Source organism: Populus euphratica, unplaced genomic scaffold (assembly GCF_000495115.2).
Source record: "Populus euphratica unplaced genomic scaffold, PopEup_1.0 scaffold478.1, whole genome shotgun sequence".
Taxonomy (NCBI): Eukaryota; Viridiplantae; Streptophyta; class Magnoliopsida; order Malpighiales; family Salicaceae; genus Populus; species Populus euphratica.
The window spans coordinates 142426-166365 of NW_011500352.1; the positions used below are offsets into that span (position 1 = coordinate 142426).

The 23940-nt window shown below is 31.1% G+C and overlaps 2 protein-coding genes and 1 long non-coding RNA gene across 4 annotated transcripts; all 3 read right to left on the reverse strand.

Moving 5' to 3' along the window:
* Window positions 1-326: 326 nt before the first annotated feature.
* LOC105113962 (umecyanin-like) lies at window positions 327-2032 on the reverse strand. Its single transcript, XM_011010335.1, has 2 exons — window positions 1722-2032; window positions 327-877 (listed from the first exon to the last, which is right to left on the reverse strand). The coding sequence occupies exons 1-2, from the start codon at window positions 1885-1887 to the stop codon at window positions 498-500; spliced, it is 546 nt and encodes a 181-aa protein (XP_011008637.1). The 5' UTR covers window positions 1888-2032; the 3' UTR covers window positions 327-497.
* Window positions 2033-8871: 6839 nt separating this feature from the next.
* Window positions 8872-11393, reverse strand: LOC105113963 (proteasome subunit alpha type-4-like). Its single transcript, XM_011010336.1, has 2 exons — window positions 11271-11393; window positions 8872-9884 (listed from the first exon to the last, which is right to left on the reverse strand). The coding sequence occupies exon 2, from the start codon at window positions 9871-9873 to the stop codon at window positions 9097-9099; it is 777 nt and encodes a 258-aa protein (XP_011008638.1). The 5' UTR covers window positions 9874-9884; window positions 11271-11393; the 3' UTR covers window positions 8872-9096.
* An 867-nt stretch (window positions 11394-12260) lies between these two features.
* LOC105113964 (uncharacterized) lies at window positions 12261-22822 on the reverse strand. 2 transcript variants are annotated; one of them, XR_840050.1, is made up of 3 exons: window positions 22654-22822; window positions 22447-22524; window positions 12261-12403 (listed from the first exon to the last, which is right to left on the reverse strand). It is a non-coding gene; the product is annotated as an uncharacterized LOC105113964 (long non-coding RNA). The 2 variants fall into 2 exon arrangements; XR_840049.1 differs by lacking the exon at window positions 12261-12403 and having other exon boundaries at window positions 22226-22524.
* Between the last annotated feature and the right edge of the window lie 1118 nt (window positions 22823-23940).

Here is a 23940-nt window from a genome sequence, read left to right on the forward strand (position 1 = left end):
ACCGAGACTATTAACAGTTGCTGAGCAAGCAAATCATCAAGTCTCAAGTTTGCATGTTGTTTTGCAGAAGAGTTCGAACCAACAAGAAAAAAGAACACAAATCATGGTTGTTAAACTGCCCGGTGGGTGGTTTGGTTTAATAAACCCGCAACTAAAGACTAATAGAAGTAGCCATGCATCGGCTCTGAGAAAATTATTTTTTAAAAAAGAGAAGAAAGGAATGAAACAATGCATTTTTTACTAAAATAACTTATCGGTTTAACTTGGTTGTTTGATGATCCAAGCTCTTTTTTCTTAGTTCGCATTTGAACCAGCTCTAACAATTATGAGACAAATTTAATGTAAATAATCCATTCAACAATCAAACAAAACATAACATGTCCGAATTAACATAAAGTTTAAGTTTTCCAAGCCATATATAAGTTCCACTTATCATAGAGTCCAAGTCAGGAAGCAAGCAAAAGCAATCTCGATATCACCCATACAAAATCCAAAATCTAAACACCCATGGAGCATAACCAAAATCCAGCCACTAACAACGCAAGACTTGCGCCAATATGGGCTGAACCTGAAATTTCAGGCGAAGCAGCAACAGCCTTGTCAGAGCTTTCTGATGTGACAACCTGTGGGGTGGCGGTGACGGTGGCGGTGGCGGTATCAGTTTTCCCTTCTGGAACCACCTCCACATGTAATTTCAGGCCACTCTTGCACTTATCAGAATTGCTGCTTGTGAAGTAACGAATCCCTTCTCCATCAAGAGAGATGCTATCAATGTCATCTGTGTACATTCTGATTGGATTGCTCACATCACACGTTAGGTATTCTTCTTTGGTCTCCACCTCAGCTATTTTACCCTGTGCTGCTGAGTGGGTGAACCCTGCCCTCACCACATGTCACACCCCATGACTCCAAAATATTATTACAAGCAATTCTCAAGTATCAAAATACACATACAAATGTAATAAAATCCACACTATTATTAAACCTAGTCTATTTCCACCGGTCGACACGCCTTGTAGCCCAATGTGAAAAGAAAAAAAATTCAATTTGAATTTACATGACAAATCAACCCACAAACTGGTTTAGCTTCTATTTTAAAAAATAAAATCATTTTAATTAACTCGAATTTACTTGTAGAAGATAGGAATTACTATGCTAATTCATTATCAAAATCACTCTTAAGAATAAAAATTAGATAAAAATATCAGTATATTCTAAAATTTGGATTTACAACACTTTATTTTATTACGATATCTGGGAATTAGTTCCAATCTTGATTAAAAAAAAATAGTAATTTTCAAAACAAAATAAGTAATTAGTCAATTGTAAACTAGTTTATACTACCAAATCTGCCATCATTTTAATCAAGCTGAATCTGTTACTACCAAATCTGAACCTTTCACTTTCTTTCTTATTTACAAGCACCCCTTTTTTCTTTCTTTCTTCGACAGTTTATAATTCAAGACTTTGATAGTTTTCTATAGAATCCATGACAATACACGAGTTTTCCTGGAAAAATGATACAATTTTTGTACTTTTGAATTCATTGGAACCAAACAACAAAACTCTCTCTCGATATATATGGCATAACTAGTATATTTCAGAGGCGCATGGACTTGATATTCTTTACATTTCTCATCAGCCAAACAGATGTTATCATCAGAATAAAAGATCTTTCTGAAAATAAAATATCGAGAGAGAGAGAGAGAGAGATGGCTTACAAATTTTGTCTCCAACTCTGAAAGTTCTAGCGGAGGACCAGAGACCAAGATCAGCATAAGGGTCCCAGCCACGTTCCCCTCCAACAATATGGTGCACCTGGGCTCCAACACCAAGGCTCACAGAAACTAGAACCAGAAGCATCAACATCTCCTTGAGCACTGCCATTTTACTTGCCTCGCAACCTCCTTTCAAAAGCGTATATATAAAAGCAAAGAATCGTAGGTGGCTTGGCTCTAGTGTGCTAGTGCCTGATACGTGGTAGGTGCTCCTTCGGTTTTGTCTATCTGCTTCCAACTCTGTTGACCTGATGGTAATTGTCTCTTTTGTTTTTTACATGTTGGCGCATTTTTACGTTTTGAGACATGACCCGCGATTTGCCGCCGTTTAGATATTTTTTCTTCACTCGACGTCACGGCCCTTTTCTTTTCTTTTCCTTCTTTAAAGAAAGGAATTAATTAACTATAATGTTTTCAATTATCGTTTTTCTTGAAAAGATATTAAATCAATATTTTCTTCTAGTATATTCGTTTATGATTTTAATCTGATGATATCATAAATAAAAAAAAATTTTAATATATTTTAAAATAAAAAACTATTTAAAAAAAAACATCCTATAAACACCGCCATTGAAATGGGGGTGAAAGCTAAAGTTTTTATTGGGAGGTTAGATGGGTGGAAGTGTTTGGTCCCCATAAATGCACCTTTTGAGGATGAGCTATGGACCAAGCAAAATGTATCCTTCCAAATTCAATTAATTTAGAGTACAACTCAGAACCGGTAAGCAATTTAATGCCCTGGATGGTCCAGAATGTACAACTACTGATGGTGGATTCATTGATAATTTCAGGCATGCTACGGTACCTTCCATTCAATTTTCATCTACTTTTTGAAGCTTCATGTAGATCGGCGAGCCCCTTGTCCCTTCAGTAATTTCATGTAGATAATCAAATGGGCCCTTCTCCACTTCAGGATTCGCATACACTAGCTACTTTACATAAGCTCCACCACAGCTTTTTTTTTCCCTATATCTATATATATATATTAAGGCTTTTCCATCACGTTGTTTTATGTTAAAAAAAAAGACTCAAATAGTAAATTGAAAAGTCATATATTTAATTAAATGAATTAAGAATTATTTGCATTAATAAATATAAAGATTAAATTGAAAAAATTAAATAAAAAATATAGATAATGATAATTAATCTCACAATATAACTCATTTTGTATAGTTATGTTTAATAAATTTTTTTATTAGAATTAATTTTTTATTTAATAAAATGATAGTAAAAATAGATATATATATATATATATGAAATCTTTTAAATAAAATTAAAGTGAAAAAAATATCATCTAAGGTTGTGTATATTAAAAAAACAATGCTATTATTTTATGTGAAAACAAAATAAAAACTATATAATATTTAACCAAAACATAAATTAAAAAATTAAAAGATAAATATGAATATAGTTATATGATATTAAAACACATGTCATAAACTTAATTGTATTTAATAAAAATATTTGTTGAAAACAAAGTTTTATTTAGTTAAAAAAAATATACATACGAAAGCGATTTTATAAAAGTAAAGAAAAATAAAAGGGTTGGACAAAAAGAATGCCTTCTAAAGTCAGGAAACAAAAATTTGAAAGTGTATTTATTAACTAAGTAAAAATTAAATAATATTTTATTAAAAAACATCATAAAAATCTATAAAAATTGGGAAAAAACAACTAATAAAGTGTATTTGTTAACTAAGTAAAAAATAAATAATATTTTATTAAAAAATCATAAAAATCTGTAAAAACTAGGAAAAACAACCAACAAAAAAAATTCAATAAAAACTCAAAATTAAAAAATCAAATTAGAAAGGGAAAAGGAATAAAAAAGAAAAACCAATGGATCCAAAAAAGAAGCTCAAATGTATAGGTTTAGCCGGGGTGACCTAGCACCCTTTTAGTTTAAAAAAATCCAAGTACATCAGTTTATTTTTTTTGAAGGGCAAACAATTTATTATCCTCTCTTAACATTTTTAACCAAAAAAAAAAGTTGACGTGTAGCCAATTGGCATAGTTTCAGGCCCAACAAGTCACTAGACATTTAGGCTACGGGTTGTTTTCTAAAAAACTTGATTTTTAACTTATTATTTTTTACCGCAAACACCTAAAAAACATCCTGTATACCTTCAAAACCTATCAATGGCTTTAAATAACCCAAATAGTGATCTAAAAACCCAAAATCAACCTAGAAATTAAACTTTTAGAGTTCCTATTATTTCAAAAAATGAAAAGGAAAAATAAAACTTAGATGAGACTCTCTTCATTAAGTGTAACTCATTGATACTAATATTAACCTTTCTCATAGACTGAATTAGTATCAACCAAGATCTTTTTTTTGTACAATCAGAATTTAGTGATTCTCTTTCTCTCTCTCAAACCAAAAAACAATAAATGAGGGAAATAAAGTTTTAGACCAAAACTAAAATCTTAAAAACTAAAGGGATTGAAAAAAAAAGAAATTATAATCTTTAAGGACCAAAATAAACTTTTCATACAAATTTTAAAAGTTCCACCAAGTTTTGATGTCTTTTTTACTTTGATCCCCAATCTTTCAATTATACCCTAATTCAACCAATCAAAATCAATTGGCTATCAATTTGGCTACAAAATAATTGAATTGAGGAGAGAAACTTTGATGACCATAGTGAAAAAATTCATTATGAAAATTCACAATAAATTATGAGAAGATGAACAATGGAGTGGGGCTACAATATTTTTCCTGTGCCATTTACTTTTCTTTATAATTGTTAGTTTTAAATTATGTAAAACCATAGTTTTCCGACTTAGCTCAGAGTTTAACCTAATTTATAGTATAAGTTATTGGATTGTCAAGTCAATTTGAGTTATTTTTTATTTAAAAAATCAAATTTAAGTTTTTTTTGAAAAAATTCTTATAGTTAACTAAGTTAGATCAATTAGATCACGAATCAATTTATCAGGTCATTAAATTTAACCAAGTCAATATTCAAAATAATTAGAAATAATACCAGTTCAAGTCCAACTCTATCAAGCTCCAAGTCAGGCGAGGGTTAATAAGTGTAGAACTTGTTACGACATTCTCGAAGGGATCAATAAATATCAATTTTTGTATTTGGTATTGTGGTAACTTTTATAATTATAGTTTGAAAAAAGTTGTTCTATAAAAAGTACTTATAGTTGAAGTTGGTTTGGAAAAATATATGTTTAGTTAAAACTATGGCTGGTTAAATAAAAAATAATTTAATGTGTTTGGTTAATAATGTTTTTTAATTTGAGGTTATAAAATAACTAAAAAAAACATATATTAATATTGATAGTTTTCAATTAAAATATTATTGATTTAACTACTGTCATTACATCATGAAATAAACAATACTTTATATAAATTATTTTTTATTATTTCATTAAATTATTTGCAATTCTATCACGTAAGAAATCCATCCAACAATGACTATAATTTTCATGATTTCCTGAGCATGCAACAATATCAGGTAAATACTACGTTATCATGAGATCTTTTTCTAATGAAATTATATAGTGCTATTGAATAATGTTAAATACTAGTTTTTTAAATAAAACACAATACTTAAGAAATTTTTGCTAGTATTTCTTAGGTATTAGATAATTAAATAAAAAAACAATGATAAGTCTAATGTGTATTATTATCAGCATGTTGTATGAAGGTAATAATTAAAATAACATAATTTTTTAAGTAACAGTAAATTAAAATACTTTCAATGTCTTAAGTAATGCAACTCAAAAACAAAAAAAAAAACACGATATCTATAACAGATATTTCAAGAAAGGAAAAAGGCTGACAAAAAAAAATGTGAACCGTTGATGAAAACAAAGGGATGTTGAGAAATAGGTCAAGAGAACATGAAAAGTAGGTATGATATTTTTTCGATGAATCTACGGTTGGACCACAATTATTATATGAATCCCACATTTTTCAACCAATGATTTATTATTTTTTAAATAGTCATTAATTATGGTTGCACTGTACCATATTTTATACCACAAAAATAAACTATAAAAATATGTTTGGAACTATAGTTATAGTTATTATTTAAAATATTTTTTATTTTAAAAAATATATTAATAATATTTTTTTATTTTTTAAAATTATTTTTAAAATCAGTATATTAAAATATTAAAATGATTTGAATACTTTTAAAACGAGTTGTTAAATAGGCCAGAACAGAATTTAAGTTGAAGCCCGACTGGCGGGCAGGCCAATACCATGGCAAGATATTTACTTGTAATTTGCGATGCAAGTATGAGAATAACCTGTGACCACTCTACAGGTAGCGCCAATTCTTTGTGAATCTTTTCCTAGAAGCTCGTCCAAAGTCTCAATCTTGTTTCAGCGTGAGGAAGTTTCCAGTGCAATTCTCTAAGAAGCTTGTTTTAGCTGGTTTTCTTTTATGGAAACAGAGTAGGAGATTCATGCAAGATATGATAGAGGTGGTCTTGTAATGAGTAACATGGATGCATTTGTTTTTTACTTCAATGCCAACAGGAAGAATCTTACTGCTATCATCCCAACTCCCAAGTCTAAGACTAGGACTGATTAAAAAACCTTTCTTGTGTGATTTTTGCAAGCAATGTGCATCCCTTCGATCTAGGGCAACTAATTATTCGTTGCTTGGAGCTAGTTGCGCCAAGTCACGGTGTTAAATGACGTAGACATAACAGGAACGAAACATGGCTATGAAGAAAGTCATGAACAGAGAAGCAGCAAACCAACCCCATTGATACACTTGGAAACATGCATTACATGGAGCAATCTTGGGGACTCTCCGATGAGTCTTGTGGAGAGTAAAATAGGATTATGTCAGCCTCTTCGGGTAGTTTAAAGCTCACCCTCTTTTGTAACTTGCCACTTTGGGTTCTGCCAAGTAAACTCACCGAAGAAACAGTAGAATAGTCTTCTTTATCAGCTACATGATCAAGCACCAGTAGTCTGTCCTTGGAGAAACTCTCTCTTCCTCTAGATGGGTGTACCCTTTTGGACCCATGTTTGACAACACCAAACTCACCGCCTTTTAAGTGTTCTGCTTTCAAGTTAGGAGAGGTTAAGAGCCAGTCCCGTAGAGTCAACTTGCTCACTTTGGTACTTTTCTTCTGTTCTTGGTGCACTTGCCTTTTGCTCTGGAACTCCTTTACTTTGAAGCATTCTGGCTTTAATAACTCTATAATGGATGGTCCACAACCATGGGAATGGCCTGCTCCTGGCTTTTGCTCAGAGTTTAAGGACTTGCTCAGTTTATATCCCATTGCATTCTGCCAAGAGAATCAGCAATGTAATGCATATAAATGGACTTGGTAAGACGGGGAAGGACTTGGATCATTGTTTTCGTGAGCAATATATAAGGGGAAACCGTGACGGAGCAGCCAAGAGAGAAGTTTGCAAGAACTAAGTTACCTTTGTGATCACCATTATTTCAGGATTATCTTGTTAATTACCCCCATTATGTTGTCTTCTGCTAATTACCATTATCTCAATGTCGTCCATGTGAGTTTCTTGGCTTTTATCATCACATGGATCAATTTGACAGACAATGGTGATAAACTCAAAGCAATTTATCACAAGCAATACTAATCAAATCAAGGAAGTTGGCTGTCTTTGCATGAGGGAATTGGCATTTCAGTTCTTGTTTGATGGATGAGCTAGATTAAGAATCTCTCTGTCATTTAGGAGAGCAGCCAATTGTCTTTTACTTGACAAAAATCTTTTCGGCTTAGAATCTATTAATCTTAACAGAAACATCTGTAATTGGCCGGTGCTAGAATCTTAGCACAGGTAGGTTTCTTTAGAGATCGTAGCTGCCATATGTCCAATGTGGAGGGAAAGACAGGCTAAGCAGGGCAGCCTGCAAGATATAGCGAAACACAAACCTAAGGGTCAACATGGTCTTATAGCTGGCCCTCAGCCTTCAATAAGAAAGCAGAAACTAAAGTTCCAGAGAAGACAAGCTTATGCTTCATAATTGTAGTAGAAATATTACCTAAACACTCTACCATTTAGTATGGTGCTTTACTATTTATATATATAATGAAGCATCTTAATATTATTTTTTTAAATCATTTCATAATAATTAAGTGTCGTAGTTGATCAACGCTATGTGATAAGTAAGAGATTTGAGATTTTAGCGATGGGTTTTCTTTTTTTTTTTTTGAAATTCTGATAGATAACTTATTGCTTATCATATTTTTTTGTTAAAAGAAAATAAAGGATGGATGAATGATATCCCTCCCTTAATTTTTTTTTTTTTTTAAAAAAACAGAGATAAGTTAGCGAGCCGGGTCTATTGTTGAATTTATTTTTCTTTTGCTTTGGTTTTTTTTTTTTACATTATAAATTTTTTTTTACTAGATTTATTTACTCTTTAGTTCTTAAATACTATTATAAATTTTTATTTAAATTTTAATAAATATTTTTTCAATTATTATGTATCTAATCTGAAAATAATAATATTAATAATAAATTCTTCATGAAAACTCGAGTACAATTAATTTTTTATTATTAAAATATTAAAATAGATTTTGAACATAGTTTTATTCTTTTTTAGTTTTTAATTAAATAAAATACCAACATACTATTTTGATATTTTTTAGTAATTTACTTTAACAATCATAAAATATATTTTTTAAACCAAAATTATAATTCCATTTAAAAATATTATTTTGACTAAAATAAACAAAAAATAGAGATATTTAAAATGAATATATTTTCAGATTTAACAGCAAAATTAAAAAAAATAGAATCCCGGCAGAGCAGTGTTGTGCAGGAAACTAAGGTCAGATTTGTCTCCTACAATAATAAGAGGGAAATATGGCAGTCATTTAGCCCCGGTCGATTGCATGTTCCCTCACTTATTGTTTGTAATGGAGATATTCTCTTGCCTCCTTGAGCCGTAGGCTTGCGGCTCGGCTCGGCTTCTTTGGTCATGTACTGGATGATATAACCGAGTTGTCTAACCAGATTCTAGGTCTAACCCAGTTAAAGTTGAGTTATGAGATCAACTCAGAGGTTACCTGGTCAGCCCACGTCAATATACTTCACGATGAGTCTAAAATTCACTTAGAAGTGCATATTTTAGCGCTAAAATCACAAAACCAGCAGTGTGAATGTAATAATTTCAACACAAAACATGATAAAAGTTTAAAGGTAAATTTAGTTAACCAACAAAAGTATCTGATAGAACTGTAATTCTAATCAAGCACATGGTCTTGGAAGTCTCATTTGCATGAAGCATTCTGAGAACAGAGATAATTCAAGCATGAATTGCTCTGAAGCAATGATATACTGAAACGAGATGCGAGAGAGCTTGAATCAGGAAGTCTCAGCAGCAGGTTGGGTAACTCCAAACTTCACCAACAGCTTGCTTAGAACATCGGGTGAGCAGACTTGGTATTTCACATTCCCAGAAGGAGAAAGGAAGACCTCAGCCAGTTCGAGCTTCTCTGAAGTAAGGCTTGTACTATCCATGGTTTTGCTGAGCACCTTCAAAGCAAGCTGGACAGCTTCTTCCCTTGTGATTTCATCCTTGTAATCCTGCTTTAGCATGGATTGTGCAGCCTGGTTGTTTGCACCAATTGCTCCAGCTTTCCAACCAGAATAATTTCCACTAGGATCGCTCATGTAAAGTTGGAAGCCATAATTTTTGTCCCATCCTGCAAACAGAAACGACACACCAAAGGGACGAAGACCTCCAAACTGTGTGTATCCTTGCTTAGTATCACAAAGGGATTGAACTAGTTGCTCTACAGGCATTGGCTCTTGGTATGCAAAGGTGTAGCGTTGTGCTTGGATCCTGGCAGTGTTGATGAGGATGTTGGCATCAGACATAATTCCAGCCACAGCACAAGCAACATGATCATCAATCTTGTACATCTTCTCAGTGGAAGTTGAGGTTTGCATCTCAGTGGAAGTTGACGTTTGCAATAGCTTGGATGTAACCTTCTTTTCTCCAACCAAGACAACCCCATCTTTGGATAATATTCCTATTGCAGAACCAGCATTTCCAATGGCCTCCATAGCATACTCAACTTGATACAGGCGTCCTTCAGGGGAGAAGATTGTTGTGCGGCTATCATATCTCCTAGACATTTTTTGTTACACTGAAAGGAGAACTTAATAAGATCAAGCAACAAACAGAACAAAAATATTTTTTACCCTTGCAATCAAATAAATAGGAAAGGCCAGAAAGCAGGGTTGGGGAATCCACAGTAAGAGAGTCAGACACTCGCACAGAAGATTAGTTACATGCAGAAAAATGAAAGCACACAACACATTAGAGAAAACAGAAATTAGAGCAACTGAGTACAGCATGGCTAGTTATGCAAGAAGCATGATCAGCTCAGGAGAGGAAAAATGTTTCAGAAATAATGAAGCTTCAAGAACCAAAACTAAGTCAAAAGGTTGTGGAAATTTCCATAAATTGAAATGGCAAAACGCAGGAGATGCATTTTGCAAATTGACCATACAGTAAATTCTTTATTTTTTTAAGGAAAAAAAAATTGATTAACCAGAAAAGTCAAAGATGCAAGGATTGTGCCAAACCCTAAAGTTCCCAAAAGAAGCTGAAAATGTCGATAACTAGAAAGTATATAATAACTCAAGAAGTCATGTATACATAAAGGAGGAATGAATTTATGAAAATAAAACCTTAAAACTGTAATTGAAAGCAATGTTAACCCTTCATTTACGATGTTGACCATCCAAAACAACATAAAAAAGACATTGAAAACTCTAAATTAAAAAGTTAATATGCTAAATTAAATAGTTAAGAACAATAATGTAACAAAAATCCATATTCCAAAATATGTTTTCATACCATTGTTCAACTCCATTATACCTGTCAAAGGTATTATAAAGGACATATAAAAAATCATATTACAATAAAAATCCAAACATCACTCATCTCTAGCAAATATAGAAAGGTAGTTCCGTAATTGTTCTATTTCATCTCCAATATTCAATCAACGATTCCTAGTAAAGTTGCCAAACTAAATTCAAAATCTGTTTTCTCAATTTTTATGTCTCTATACTACACAATCAACAATGCGTTTTCTCTTTCGAAATTCCACTTTCAACAGAAAACATTCAATCTCCAAAAAGTCCATGTAAAGACACTAACCCAGGCTACAATTCAGAATCCACCTACAAATCACATCAAACCCATGAAATATCACCTATAAGAACTAGTATTACCAACTAAAACCCTCGACCAAGAAATAAGATCAGAAAAACAAAAAAGCAAACACCTTTATGCTTTACCACTGTAACAATAACCCCAAAACACAAACAGATCTATGTAAACAACTACAAAACTAACTTAAGAACACTTAAAGACTAAAACCCATGATTAATTTTCAATAAAAAACACAATCAAACACAACAACAAAAAAACGATTATAAAAAGTATGAATCTTGAAGACCCGGTTCATGGAATCAAGAGAAGAAGACACAAATAGCATTAAGAATTGAAGGATAGAGCTAATTACCTGTAAACTGCGAGTGATTTAGAGGAATGTGCTGTGTCTTATGACGCGAGTGATTTTGAAGAGCTGAAGAAAGCTTCGACTTTTTTGCTGTTTTTATACTCTTTCTAGCTCTGCCTTAACTTCTTGCTCAAGAAGAGGGGAAACAGCTGACTCAGTGGGTTGGGTTGGCAATACTCTAAATTTTTGGCTTGGCCTTAATTTTGTAGGCCTAACACGATTTTAAGCCCATTTAAAACTTTTTTTATTTTTATTTTTATTTAAAGTATGTGATAGTGGGGATGGATTAAGCATAGCTTTGAGCTATAGCTATGATTTTACCAAGATAGAAGAGATAAAGAGGTATATATGTGTTCCTTAAAATATACATAAATCAGCATTAGCTTTGCTAAGATATTGGTAATATCGTATTAGTAATATTCATTTACTAATTACTGTATATTAAATAGATTCGCCTACATAAACCTGCTAAAATGTCCCTCACCAACATCTGTAGCTCCACAGTAACCGTGGCCTTCCTTATTTATAAGAGTATTAAGTGTGGTGAAATTAGGGTTTAGTTTTGTCATGTAATTCGAAGAAATTTTCGTTGAGCACATAAAATACATGCAAAAGAGCCCATTCGATGCCAGTATAATTTCCTTCTCCTCTTCCATTTCTAGCTTTTTCCGGTGAACCAAGCAGTCCCCCCATTTGTATTACTTTAGACCATCACAAGAATTTGCTCGAGAGAGAGAGAGAGAGAGATGGCCTTGGTCGACGTTAATCGAGTAAAAATTTCAAATCAAGCATGGATCAAGAGAAAAAAAAAACATTATAATCTTTTAAACCAATCCATGTCATGGAGCTTAACTTTCATCCACAATCCCTGTCTCCTAAAAGAAATTTATATTCTAAATATTTCTTCCTTATAAAAGTATTGGAACACGAGTTATGTATGAAAACGCATATATATAAACCAAGCCCATAACAAAGCACTTTTGAAACACAATGAGTAAAACAAATTAACACAATATATTCTCTTGAAAAGGGAAAAAAGGAACAGAAGAAAATTCTCTAGGAGAGCAAAACACAAGATATCCTATAGAAAACTGCTTCATTCTAGCCACTTGAAGAATCCTCGTGCAGTTGGACACGTGAAGATCCCTAGTGCAGTTATTCTTTAATTATGCTTTCAAGCTCACTCATGGATTCTCTGAAAGTTACAGCACAACCTGCAATCATCAAACACAGAGCACAAACTATGAATTTTATTGAATATCTTGTCATCACTCATGGATTCTCTGTAAGTTACAGCACAACCTGCAATCATCAAACACAGAGCACAAACTATGAATTTTATTGAATATCTTGTCAAAACCAACACAAATTTATTTATATATAGCAAAAGTCTGAAGATTGAAGTTAGCTAGAACCTGATTAATTAGGCAGGACACTTGAACCCAGGAGGTGGCGTCTTGCCACAGTCAGCTAGGACCTCAAGAGCAATGGGTATAATAAGGTTGATGTTGAGAAGTTTAGCCTTGATGACGGTGCAAAGACATGAAGCAGCATCCAAGTCTACAAGACCTTCAAGCACTGGGCAGCATTCATTCTTGGCACTCCTGCCAATACCAATGTGGACTAGTCCACCTAATACATCCACACATGCACCTAACTTGAGAGTGTTAATGGGGCAAGTCTCTTGCTTTGGAGGTGGTGGTGGGCATAGCTCTGGTGGTGATGGATGAGGAGGGCATGGTGTTTCAGGTGGTGGTGGCTTCACGATCGGTGGTTCTGGTATCGCTGGAGGCTTTGGTGGTGAAAGAGGTGGTGGTGGTGATGGTATGTGTACAGGTGGTAACGTTGGAAGATAGTGTTGTGGTGGTGGTGGTGGTGGTGGTATGTGTACCGGTGGTAACGTTGGAGGATAGTGTTGTGGTGGTGGTGGTGGTGGTGGTGGTATGTGTACTGGTGGCAACTTTGGAGGATAGTGTTGTGGTGGTGGAGGTGGTATGTATACTGGTGGTAACATTGGAGGATAGTGTGGTGGGGGCGGGTAAGTGCAGTCGGTATAAGCAAGTGAAGTAAGCAAAGTGCCCGAGTTCACAAGAAGGATCAAGAGATTGGCCAAAGCAAACTTAGCCATCGTGGCGACTTACTTTACTGAGTTCTCAGTGAATATGAAGCTCAAGCCAAGCATGTACGTAGCCTTCTTATAGACATGATAACGGTATAAAATTCTTGCTCATATTTTCAGTCCAATATTTTGCTGTGACTTTCGTCATCATTGATTGACTTATTCAATTAATTTCATTATCATAAATCAAATTAGATTTTGGGGCAAATATATTGGCATTGGTGTAATTACGTACATTTCAACTGTATTGAACTATCCAGCTAGCCGAACCAAGTTATTAGTTCTAATCAATACATCAGAATGTTGTAGTGCAAGGATCAATTTACTAGTGATCTCTTTCAAAACTTAGATCTTAAATCATAACTGCACACGCCTATATATCAAATGAAACATGTAATTTCCTTAGAGAGAGAAATTAAGATCTTTATACGAAGAACTACATAAGAGGACAAGCCACACTCGGATTTTTGGCACTCCATGATAGACTTGTAAATTGATCTATCTGTCTAATGAATCCAATGGCGTCGCACACAGGCTCACAGACACAGTTAAAATAGAGAAAACCACTAGTCTGGTTATGCTTTTCTTGCTTTAGAGTTCCCAAACAACAAGCGTGGCTTCGTTTGGATAAGTGCTCGAAAGATTATTCTTGCGTCCTTTTATTCTTCAATTCTTTTTTCATGCTCCTCCTATGGTCCTCTTTAGGATAATTCAATTACTTTCTTCAGTAAACTTTTGAGCTTCACAACCTCAGAAAAGTCATATCGTTTTCAGTTTCACATCTGCAATATGCATTTGTGCGCATGCAGAGGACCCGCATTGTAAAGGATATATATATAGTACAATGGTACCCCTTTTTTTTTCCTTTTCAGACCACTATGATGAAATGATACGATAGTTATAAGTGCCGCCATCATTATCTCCAAGCTGCATGATATTCAAAGCTTATTTCAATTCCAGAGGAGTTGAAACTGGTTGTTTGCAAGATGTATTTACATTTTGTTTTGTTTTGTTTCGGAGCTTATATTTTATTTAAGTAGTAGTGGGATTGGATTTTTTTTTTTTTGATTAAGTGTTAACTTTTGATAAGAACTCTTTAATTAACAATGTTATTCGAACATAGATCTAATCAAACTATTGAATTACTATGTACTGGTTTAAGTACTGGAACATTGATCAAACAACTGGATCGAAAGCATTATAATATAAGTATGTTTGCCAACACTAAAATTATAAAACTAGAAATGATAAAGTGGTGTTTACATAATTTATTAAGGTGAAGGTACCAAATTTGAAACCCTGCAGACTGTAACTTTTATCTTTTATTTAAAAAAATTAAATCAATATCAAACAAGACTATCCAACCGATCATAATTTTTCATATTTTGTTTGGTTTAGCTGATTTTCATCGAGATTTATCTAAACTTTATATAACTTAGATTAATTTTTATTTAATTTAATTTGAAGATTTAGATCAAATCTTGATATGACTCAAGATTCAATAAATCATTGAGTTAAATAAAAATTAATAACACTAGTTTTAGTTTATTAATATTAGAATATCGTTTATTAATATTAGAATATCTTGAATCATAATTGTAGACACCTATCAGATGAAAAATGTAATTTTCTTAAAGAGAAAATATCTTTATATGAAGAACTACATAAGAAGACAAGCCACACTCGGATTTTTGGCACTATGATAGACTTGTAATGACGAATCACAGGGAGATTAATTGTACAAATTATAAATAACAATAATACAACAACAACAACAACAACAATAATAGTACTAATAATAGTAGTAGTAGTAATACTAATAATAATAATAATAATAATAATAATAATAAAGAAAAAGAAGAAGAAGAAGATAAAAACTTTGAGATGGAATATTAACGTAAAGATTTAACAACGATAACAATAAATGTCAAGGTTAGAGGATTCACTAATGGTATGTCAAACAAGTATAGTATAAACTCTTATTAGTCAATTGGAAACCACACACAAAGGAGGTTCCAATCAGATTATAGATTGTTAACATGATTACATTAGTCATCTTATTCAATTAATGCTAATACTTGTAAATCTCGTCAAGCATTCATGATTATAACTTATGTTAACAACAAATCAAGTTCCTTTCATAGCTCAGGTGTCGGTTATACCATACAGTATGCGCTATGAAAGTGCCAAGCATTTGTTGTACCAAGTGTTATACAATATAAATCAAGATTAGTCATTTAACAAGCAAAGTATTAAAGAGTGAATAAGATAACAAATACAAAACATGTTAGTATCAAACATTAAAGTTCATATTGAGTTTACACTATACTTATTTTTACACCATTAGTGTAACCTTTTTACCCTGACATAATAAACTTAGCTAGACATAATAAAAGAAAGAAAAATAAATAAACAAAATAAGAACATAAATAAGATAAGAGTTAACTCAGTAAAGGAAAGGAAATGAAAGCCTACACCATTAGTGTAACCTTTTCACCTTGACATAACTAACTTAGCTAGACATAATGAAAGAAAGCAAAATAGATAAACAAAATAAGAACATAAAAGTTAACTAAGTAAAGGTAAGGAAATGAAAGGCATAAACTTGATATTAATGAAAGCAAAGCATAAACATTACAAAAAATACAAAGAAAGAAAAGAAGAGTATGATCTTGATCTGGAGACCAAGATACCTAAATACATGGCAAATGCCTCCTTTTATAGGCCAAAATTGGGAACTATTGATTTGATGACTAATTGATGAGTGGGTGGCCATCTCTTAACTTGGTGACAATCCTTATCTTCTCTTGTCTGCCCAAAACGTCATTGATAACGTCAAAATTGGAGCCAGTTGCAAACATGAAAGTTGTAGACAATTGTCTCAGCTTTCTTCTCTTGTCTGCCCAAAACGTCATTGATAATGTCAAAATTGGAGCCACTCGAAAACATGCAAGTTGTAGGCAATTGTCTCAGCTTTTTTGTGTAAACAAATCAGCTCATTTGGACTTCTAGAACTTTAGATATGACCAAAATACTGAACAGTGCTCGGGCTGGAGGACAGATTCGGGCTTCTTTGTTGTTGCAACAATTTAGACTTGAAAATGACCTTTTTAGATCTTGAAATACCGAACAGTGCTCGGGCTGGAAGACAGATTCGGGCTTCTTTGTTGTTGCTACAATTTGGACTTGATAATGGCCTTTTTAGATCTTGGGCTCCATATGAAAGTTATAGGTCTATGTCTTACCTTTCCATCCATATAAAGTAGACATAAATCTGAGATCTATAGCTCCAGATATGATCCAATTACCGAACAGTGTTTCGGTTTGGATTGCACCGACATCTCTTTTCTAATTTTGGTCATCTCTTTACCCTTGCAATTTAAATTCTTAAAGTCATCAATCAATCCTTTCATTTATGTGATAGGCCTGCATTTAAAATGAACATTTACCACAAATTAAAGGTATCTTATATTATTAGATATATTATTATAAAACATGTTTTAGTTAAGGAGTCATTGATACTTCAAGTGCAAAATAATGATATAAAACCATGATAAAAATGCACTTTTAAGTACTAATCAGTGGTCAATTGTTTGTATTTTTTTTCTCTCTTCTGCTAACTAAAGTGCACAATTATCATTTTTGTTTGTTATTTGTTAAATCAAGCATATTTGTTATATCCAAGCACGTTGGGTCTGGCATAGTTACCACAATCGAACTGCTTGGGTCTGACAGACTTATACAAGTGTACTGTGAACTAAAACACTATCCATTATAGACTTGAATGATGAATTTTCTAAGCTTTGAAGGCTTGAAATTAGACTAATGTTATCTTTTCACATAAAGTTAAATTATTATTTTACTTTTTGGTTGAAAAAATTAAAGCTTTGATTATAAGGGTATTTTAGTATTTTTCATGGGCTTATTGGTTATTAAACGTTTAAACGGGGTATGGTAATTTCATGTTTATTTGCATGGTGAAAATATTATTCTATCTCTAATGTCAACAAAATTAAAACTTGTTGTCCATGGGTTTTTTTGACCTTTTAGAAATTGTTAAATAGTTAAAATGCATCTTTAGCCTTAGAAAATACAAAAAATAAGCTTTCTATATGTGAATATTTTTGTTCTTTCATACTGTTTTTTGTGTAATTTTCTATAATTATGAGGGCATTTTGATAGTTTGGTATTATTTTATTATTTTTAAAGTGAAAAAGCTATGTTTGACCCATGTTTACTTGAGTTTGACAAACATACTTAATCCAACTTACTTGGGTGCTAGACCCAAGCCGCTAGGGTTTGACAACCCTGGGCAAGTATATTATTACACCATAGATTTTTCAAGCTCTAAATGCATGAGATGAGGCTAATGTTTCTTTTTCATATAAAATTAAATTATCATTTTGCTTTTTAGTTGAAAATATTAAAACTCTAGTTGTGGGGATATTTCAGTATTTTTATCATTTCACGCTATTTGTTTATAATTTTATATAATCATAGAGGACATTTTGATATTGTTTTATTATTTAAATTGAAGATATTTGAATCAATATTTTAGGTCTAGCATGGTTATCAAATCCATATTACTTGAATCTGACAAAAAAATAAATAAATTTTTAGGTTTAATAAAATTATTAAAATATTTTTTACATACTCTTAATATTTTTTTATATTTTAAAATAAAATTAATATTACTCTACCGCGTAAATAAGCACAAGTAACAATTATGCTCATTGATGTCATATCGTTTTCGGTCTCTTTTATCCATATATGCAATGTACTTGTGCACAGAGTTGGAAAGGCTATCTAAAGTGAAATGACTTTTTTTTTTATATATATAAAATGATATAATATAGTTGTAAGTGCCCACGCCATTATCCCATCCTGCATGATATTCAAAGCTTAGTTTGAACTCCATGATAAAACTTCAATTCCAAACGAATTGAAATTGGATGCATGCATTATATATTCACATCTTGTTAATTGTTTGATTGAGAAGGAATTTCTGCAGACCTTTTCTGCAATGTAATTAAAACCGATCTGAAAAGTGGAATAGTGTGGTTGAATCATTTGATCAATAACATGTAATAATAAATGTACCAAATTTGAAACCTTGTAAAATTTGCCCCCCTTTTCTAGCCTTTTTCCAGTAAACCAAGCACTATCCATATATAGTATTAACTTTAGGTAACATCATAAGATTTTAGATAGCTGAACACAATCATATGTATTTTTCCTTTTGGCATTTAGATAGCTGCTGCGTAGTAAATGCCAAAATAGAGGGATTAAACCAATAATTCAAGTCTCAGATTTTATTGACATCGAATATCGTGTAGCGTAACTTTCATCCATAATCCTTGTCTCCTAGGAGATCATTTATGTTCCAGTACTTTCTTTCTTGCAAGATTTATTACCCATGATCTGTAAAGGGCCGGGTAAATTTTTATCAAAGTAAAAAAAAATTATAAAAAAATCCAACACTTGAGTTATTAGTTTAATTGTTAATTTAAATAATTAAATAAAAAATACAATAATAATAAATACACTAATAAAAAAACAAAAAAAAGTAAAGAAAACCAGACTTAAACCTATTCGGATTATCAAACAATTCAATATTAAATAATGAAATTATAAATATAAAAATAAAAATAATTTTAAAAAAACATATTAAATTAGGTGAACTCGAAAATCCCATGACCAAGAGCATAAAATTGAGATAATCTCATAAAAAAATTAGGGGAAAAAGTTTGAAGAATAAAGTTCAAATCTATTAATTTTTTTTTAAGTGAACCATCATTAACCTAAAACTAATCCAATAGAAGGTAAATAATAAAAAATAATAAATCAAAACTAAAAATTAAAAAAAAAACATCAACTTAATAAACGAGAAAAAAATAATCAAACTCTGGCGAATATCCTAAATTTTTTCTAATCTCTAAAACTTGCAACCCATGAAATACTGGTTCTAGATTCAATTAAGAAGGTTAATTCTCAAATAATTTAATTCTGAATGATGAAATCATGAAAAAAAAATATTAATAAAAAAACTTGCAAAAGCAAAAAAAATAGTAACAAAAAGAATAGAGATAAAGTTTAATAGAAAAAAATTAAAAAATAATTCCAAATAAAATAAATAGTATATAAAATAATAAGTATCAAATTTGATAAATTAAAAAAAATCAAAGAGTTATGAAATTTAAAAATATTTATAATTTTATAGCTTATTAAAAAAAATCAAAAGGACAAAGATCAAATGTGAATTGAAAAAAAAAAATGGATGATCTGAAATTTTGAAGGGACTGATGCTAAATTCAAAGAGGAGAGAAAGGGAGAGTGAGAGAAGAAAACTAATGAAAAAAAATACAAAAAAAATATCATCGACTTTAAACCAGAGACGCTCTAGTCTACACCTACCGAGCAAAGGGTGCTGAGATCTTCCAAAAGCCTTTATGAAAGGTGGTATTTGGTGGATGAACGGCTCTACACGGGATTGTATTTTTAATAATATTTAATATATATTATTGAGTAACCTCCAAATTTAAAATAAAATTGATGTAAAATGATCAAAAAATCCATAAGTGAAAGGCATTCTATTTTTTATTCTAGGGTTAGAGTAGTAACTTTACTATGCAAAAAAATGACAAATATAACTTCATACAATATGTTAAAGATAATTATAATATAGTAAAAAGATCACTTTACCCTTGATATCTAGTTCAATAGGTTTTTTTTAAGAGCAATTTCATAATTATACTATTAAACTAATTAATATTTTAAGTTACATTGTAACTTCTTCAAAAGAATTAATTTTTTTAATAAAAACAATTACTCATGGATAGTCAAAATTAAAAGCATATATGCACAAATGTGCTCATTTAAAAGCATATATGCACAAATGTGCTCATTTAAAAGCATATATGCACAAATGTGCTCATTTAAAAGCATATATGCACAAATGTGCTCATTTAAAAGCATATATGCACAAATGTGCTCATTTAAAAGCATATATGCACAAATGTGCTCATCACATGTTATCAAATCAAACATTAAGTAATTAATAAAGTGATAAGAATAATGATTTTAAAAAACATTAATCTTTTTGAAGTTACCAAGAATAAAAAGACATAAGGAATTAGATTTGGACAATTTAACACTTGAAAAATAAATTCTTTGAAAAAGATGAGAATTCTTCTATGCCTAAATCAATTTATAAATATGAGCTGAGAGTTTTAAGATGTAACACTCCACCTAACTAGCAAGATATTATCTACTTTGACTTACAGGCCTTACAAATTTGTTCTTAACAACTATGCATGACTTTAAAACATTTTACAAGTTAAGGTGAGCAAGTTAATATAATGCCCTACTCCAAGTCCTTCTCACCTGTCGATGTGAGATATTACAATCCATCCTCTTTAAAGAGCTTGATGACCTCATCAAAATTACCAGTCTACCTTGGCCGATAGGCCTTATAAATTTGTTAATAGCAGTTATGCATGGCCCTAAAATGTATATTACTTGTCAAGATGAGTGTGGTCATATAAAGCTATTCCCCGAGTCCTCACCCGCCGATGTAGAATAGTACATGTGAGGTAATGCATTCATATATGGTGATTAGTTTGGGTGTATCAACTCTATTTGAGGTTGGTCATTACTTCGGCCTTTATCGGTGAGTAATAACTATTTGATCTATCATCTGCTATTGGTTTATTTTTAGAAAAAAATTAAATATGTTGATTTTTTCAATGTATTTTTTATATAAAAAATATACATGAATTAGAATAAATGCTTCAAAAATTAAACTCATAAAAAAAATACTATTTAAAAAAGGATAAATACAAAAAAAAGAAGAAGAAGAAAGAATAGATATTAATTGAAATATAATTTTAAAAATTATTAAAAATACATGATTTTTTTACAAAAGAAAAAATTACAAAAAAAAAAGTAAAAGGTTAGGCGCTGCTGGGTCTATCCCATTAAAAAAAGGCCCATATGTGGGCCTGCAAGAGGCCTTTTTAAAAAAATATAATCACAAAGGACGCCTTGTCACCCGTCTCGTTATTTTTTGAAAAAAATATTTCAGATAATGTGTCGTGTGGAATTCCTAAGATTTCAGCTATTGTGGTGGTTGAAAAACAGAATATATATTTTTTTTTATTCAAAAACCAAGTTTTGACCAAAACAATTAGAAAATAGCACAAATATCTTTACAAACCCATAAAATGACTTTAAAAAAACTACTTAAAAATCCAAAATCAATTCAAAATCAAAATTCTTTTTGAGTTTAGATCTAGTTTTAGGCCATTTTAAAATTTTAAAAAAAAATGAAACTCTCCTTATAAAATAGAACCCTTCCAAACCACAATCGACCATTTAATGGTTGAAATCAATGAAATCATCGAGTTTCTTTTTTTATTATTAGATTCTGGTGATCTTTTTTTTAAAAAAAAAATTAAATATTTAAAAATAACAAAAATGAATTTTTTTTGTCAAACTTGAATTGAAAAAATATTGAACAACTGACTATATATATATATGTGTGTGTGTATTATAAATTTCAAGCATCAAAATAAATATATTTTTATACGAACGTTAAAACCTTTTCTGTTTGGATCTCTTTCATTTAATTTTGTTCTTTATCATTAATTTTGAGTTCAAAAAAGATATAAGTTATAGATCACAGGGAACGATCTTGTTAGGCTTAAAACTTCTAGGTTCCAAAACCATGAACTTCATTTCAAATGAGAATCGTACGTTTAAAACACACAGGCCAGCATGGAGTCTATGGACGCTAACTTCATTTGTGTCTTATGCTTTGCGGTGGGCTTCAAGTCCATAATAACATGGAAACAAATTTTTATAATATTAATTTCAAGTAGTGGGTACACGAAGAACATCAACCCCTGGCCCTTGACAAAGTATAGCCATAATAGGTAAACAAGAAGTAAAACAAATTAACACGCAATATATTCTCTATAAAAGGGAAAGAAGAACAGAAGAAAATTCTCTAGGAGAACAAAACACAAGATATCCTATATAAAAATGCTTCATTCTAGCCATTTGAAGATCCCTCGTGCAGTTATTCTTTAATTATGCTTTCAAGCCCACACATGTATACTCTGTGAGTTGCAGCACAACCTGCAATCATCGAACACAGAAGACAAACTATGAATTAATATTTTTCTAATTAACTGAACATCTAGTCAAAATCAATACAAAAAATCATTTATATATAGAAGAATTCTGAAGATTGAAGCTAGGCAGTACCTAATTAATTAGGAAGGACACTTGAACCCTTCAGGTGGGGTCTTGCCACAGTCAACAAGGAGCTCAAGAGCAATGGGTATAATAAGATTGATGTTGAGAAGTTTAGCCTTGATAGCGGTGCAAAGGCATAAAGCAGCATCCAAGTCTACAAGACCTTCCAGCAGTGGGCAGCAACTGGATGGATTCAAAATAATGTTATTTCAAGGATTTTTTTTTTAAATAAATGGTTATTGTTTGAAATTTTTTACAAATTAAATCAGATTTTAACTCTCATTCAATTTAATTTAAAATATGATAGTACTTGCCAAGCTGTGAATTGGTTATCAAATTGATTAGTTGGGTTTGGCAAGTTTATAAATAACATTGTTTTAATTACATGGTTCATTAGCATTAGAATGTTGTATTATAAGGAACACTTTACTAACTATCTCTTTCAGAACTTTAATCTTAAATCATTAATGTAAACTTCTATCAAATGAAATATGCAATTTTCTTAGAGAGAATAAATCTTTATATGAAGAACAACATATATAAGAGGACGAGCAACGCTCGGGTTATTGGCACTCAATCATAGACTTGTAATTGTGTCGGCCGCATAGTCACAAAAAATTAAAATAGAGAAAACCACTAGCTTGATGCATGCTTTTCTTGCATTAGAATTTCCAAACAACTAACGTGGCTTGATTTGCATAATTGCTCGAGAGATTAGGATATCTATTCTTAGAGTATGTGGTGGATAATATTTAGAGATTTCAAGTAATAATCTTATTATTTTTATTTATTTAATAAAAAATTAAATAAAAAATAATATAAATTTATACAAGTTTTAAATCTAAAAAACTTTTACTTTAAAAAATATATTAGGAAATAATATAAATGATCATATCTTAGAATTTAACTTAACAAATTAAACTATTAAATTAAGATGATTTCTTGACATTAAAATATATATTCTTAGCTTTAATAGTCAATAAGAATTAGAGTTTTCAAAAGTTGTAATGTTGATAGAAATTTGCAATATTAAGATAATTATATTTATGTTATAGGATAATTTAAGTAACTTAAAAAAATAAATATATTTTTAATAATTATAGTGCATTTAAAAAATTAAAAGAATGCTTTGATTTCAAAATTAATTCTAATAATATATTCATATTTTGTTTTGTTTTGTTTCAGGGGCTTATATTTTGGTGGGATTGATTTTTTTTTTTTTATGGAGAAATCTCTTCAGTGAACTCTTTAGCAATGATATTAAAATTATCAAACTATTGAATTACTATGTAATGG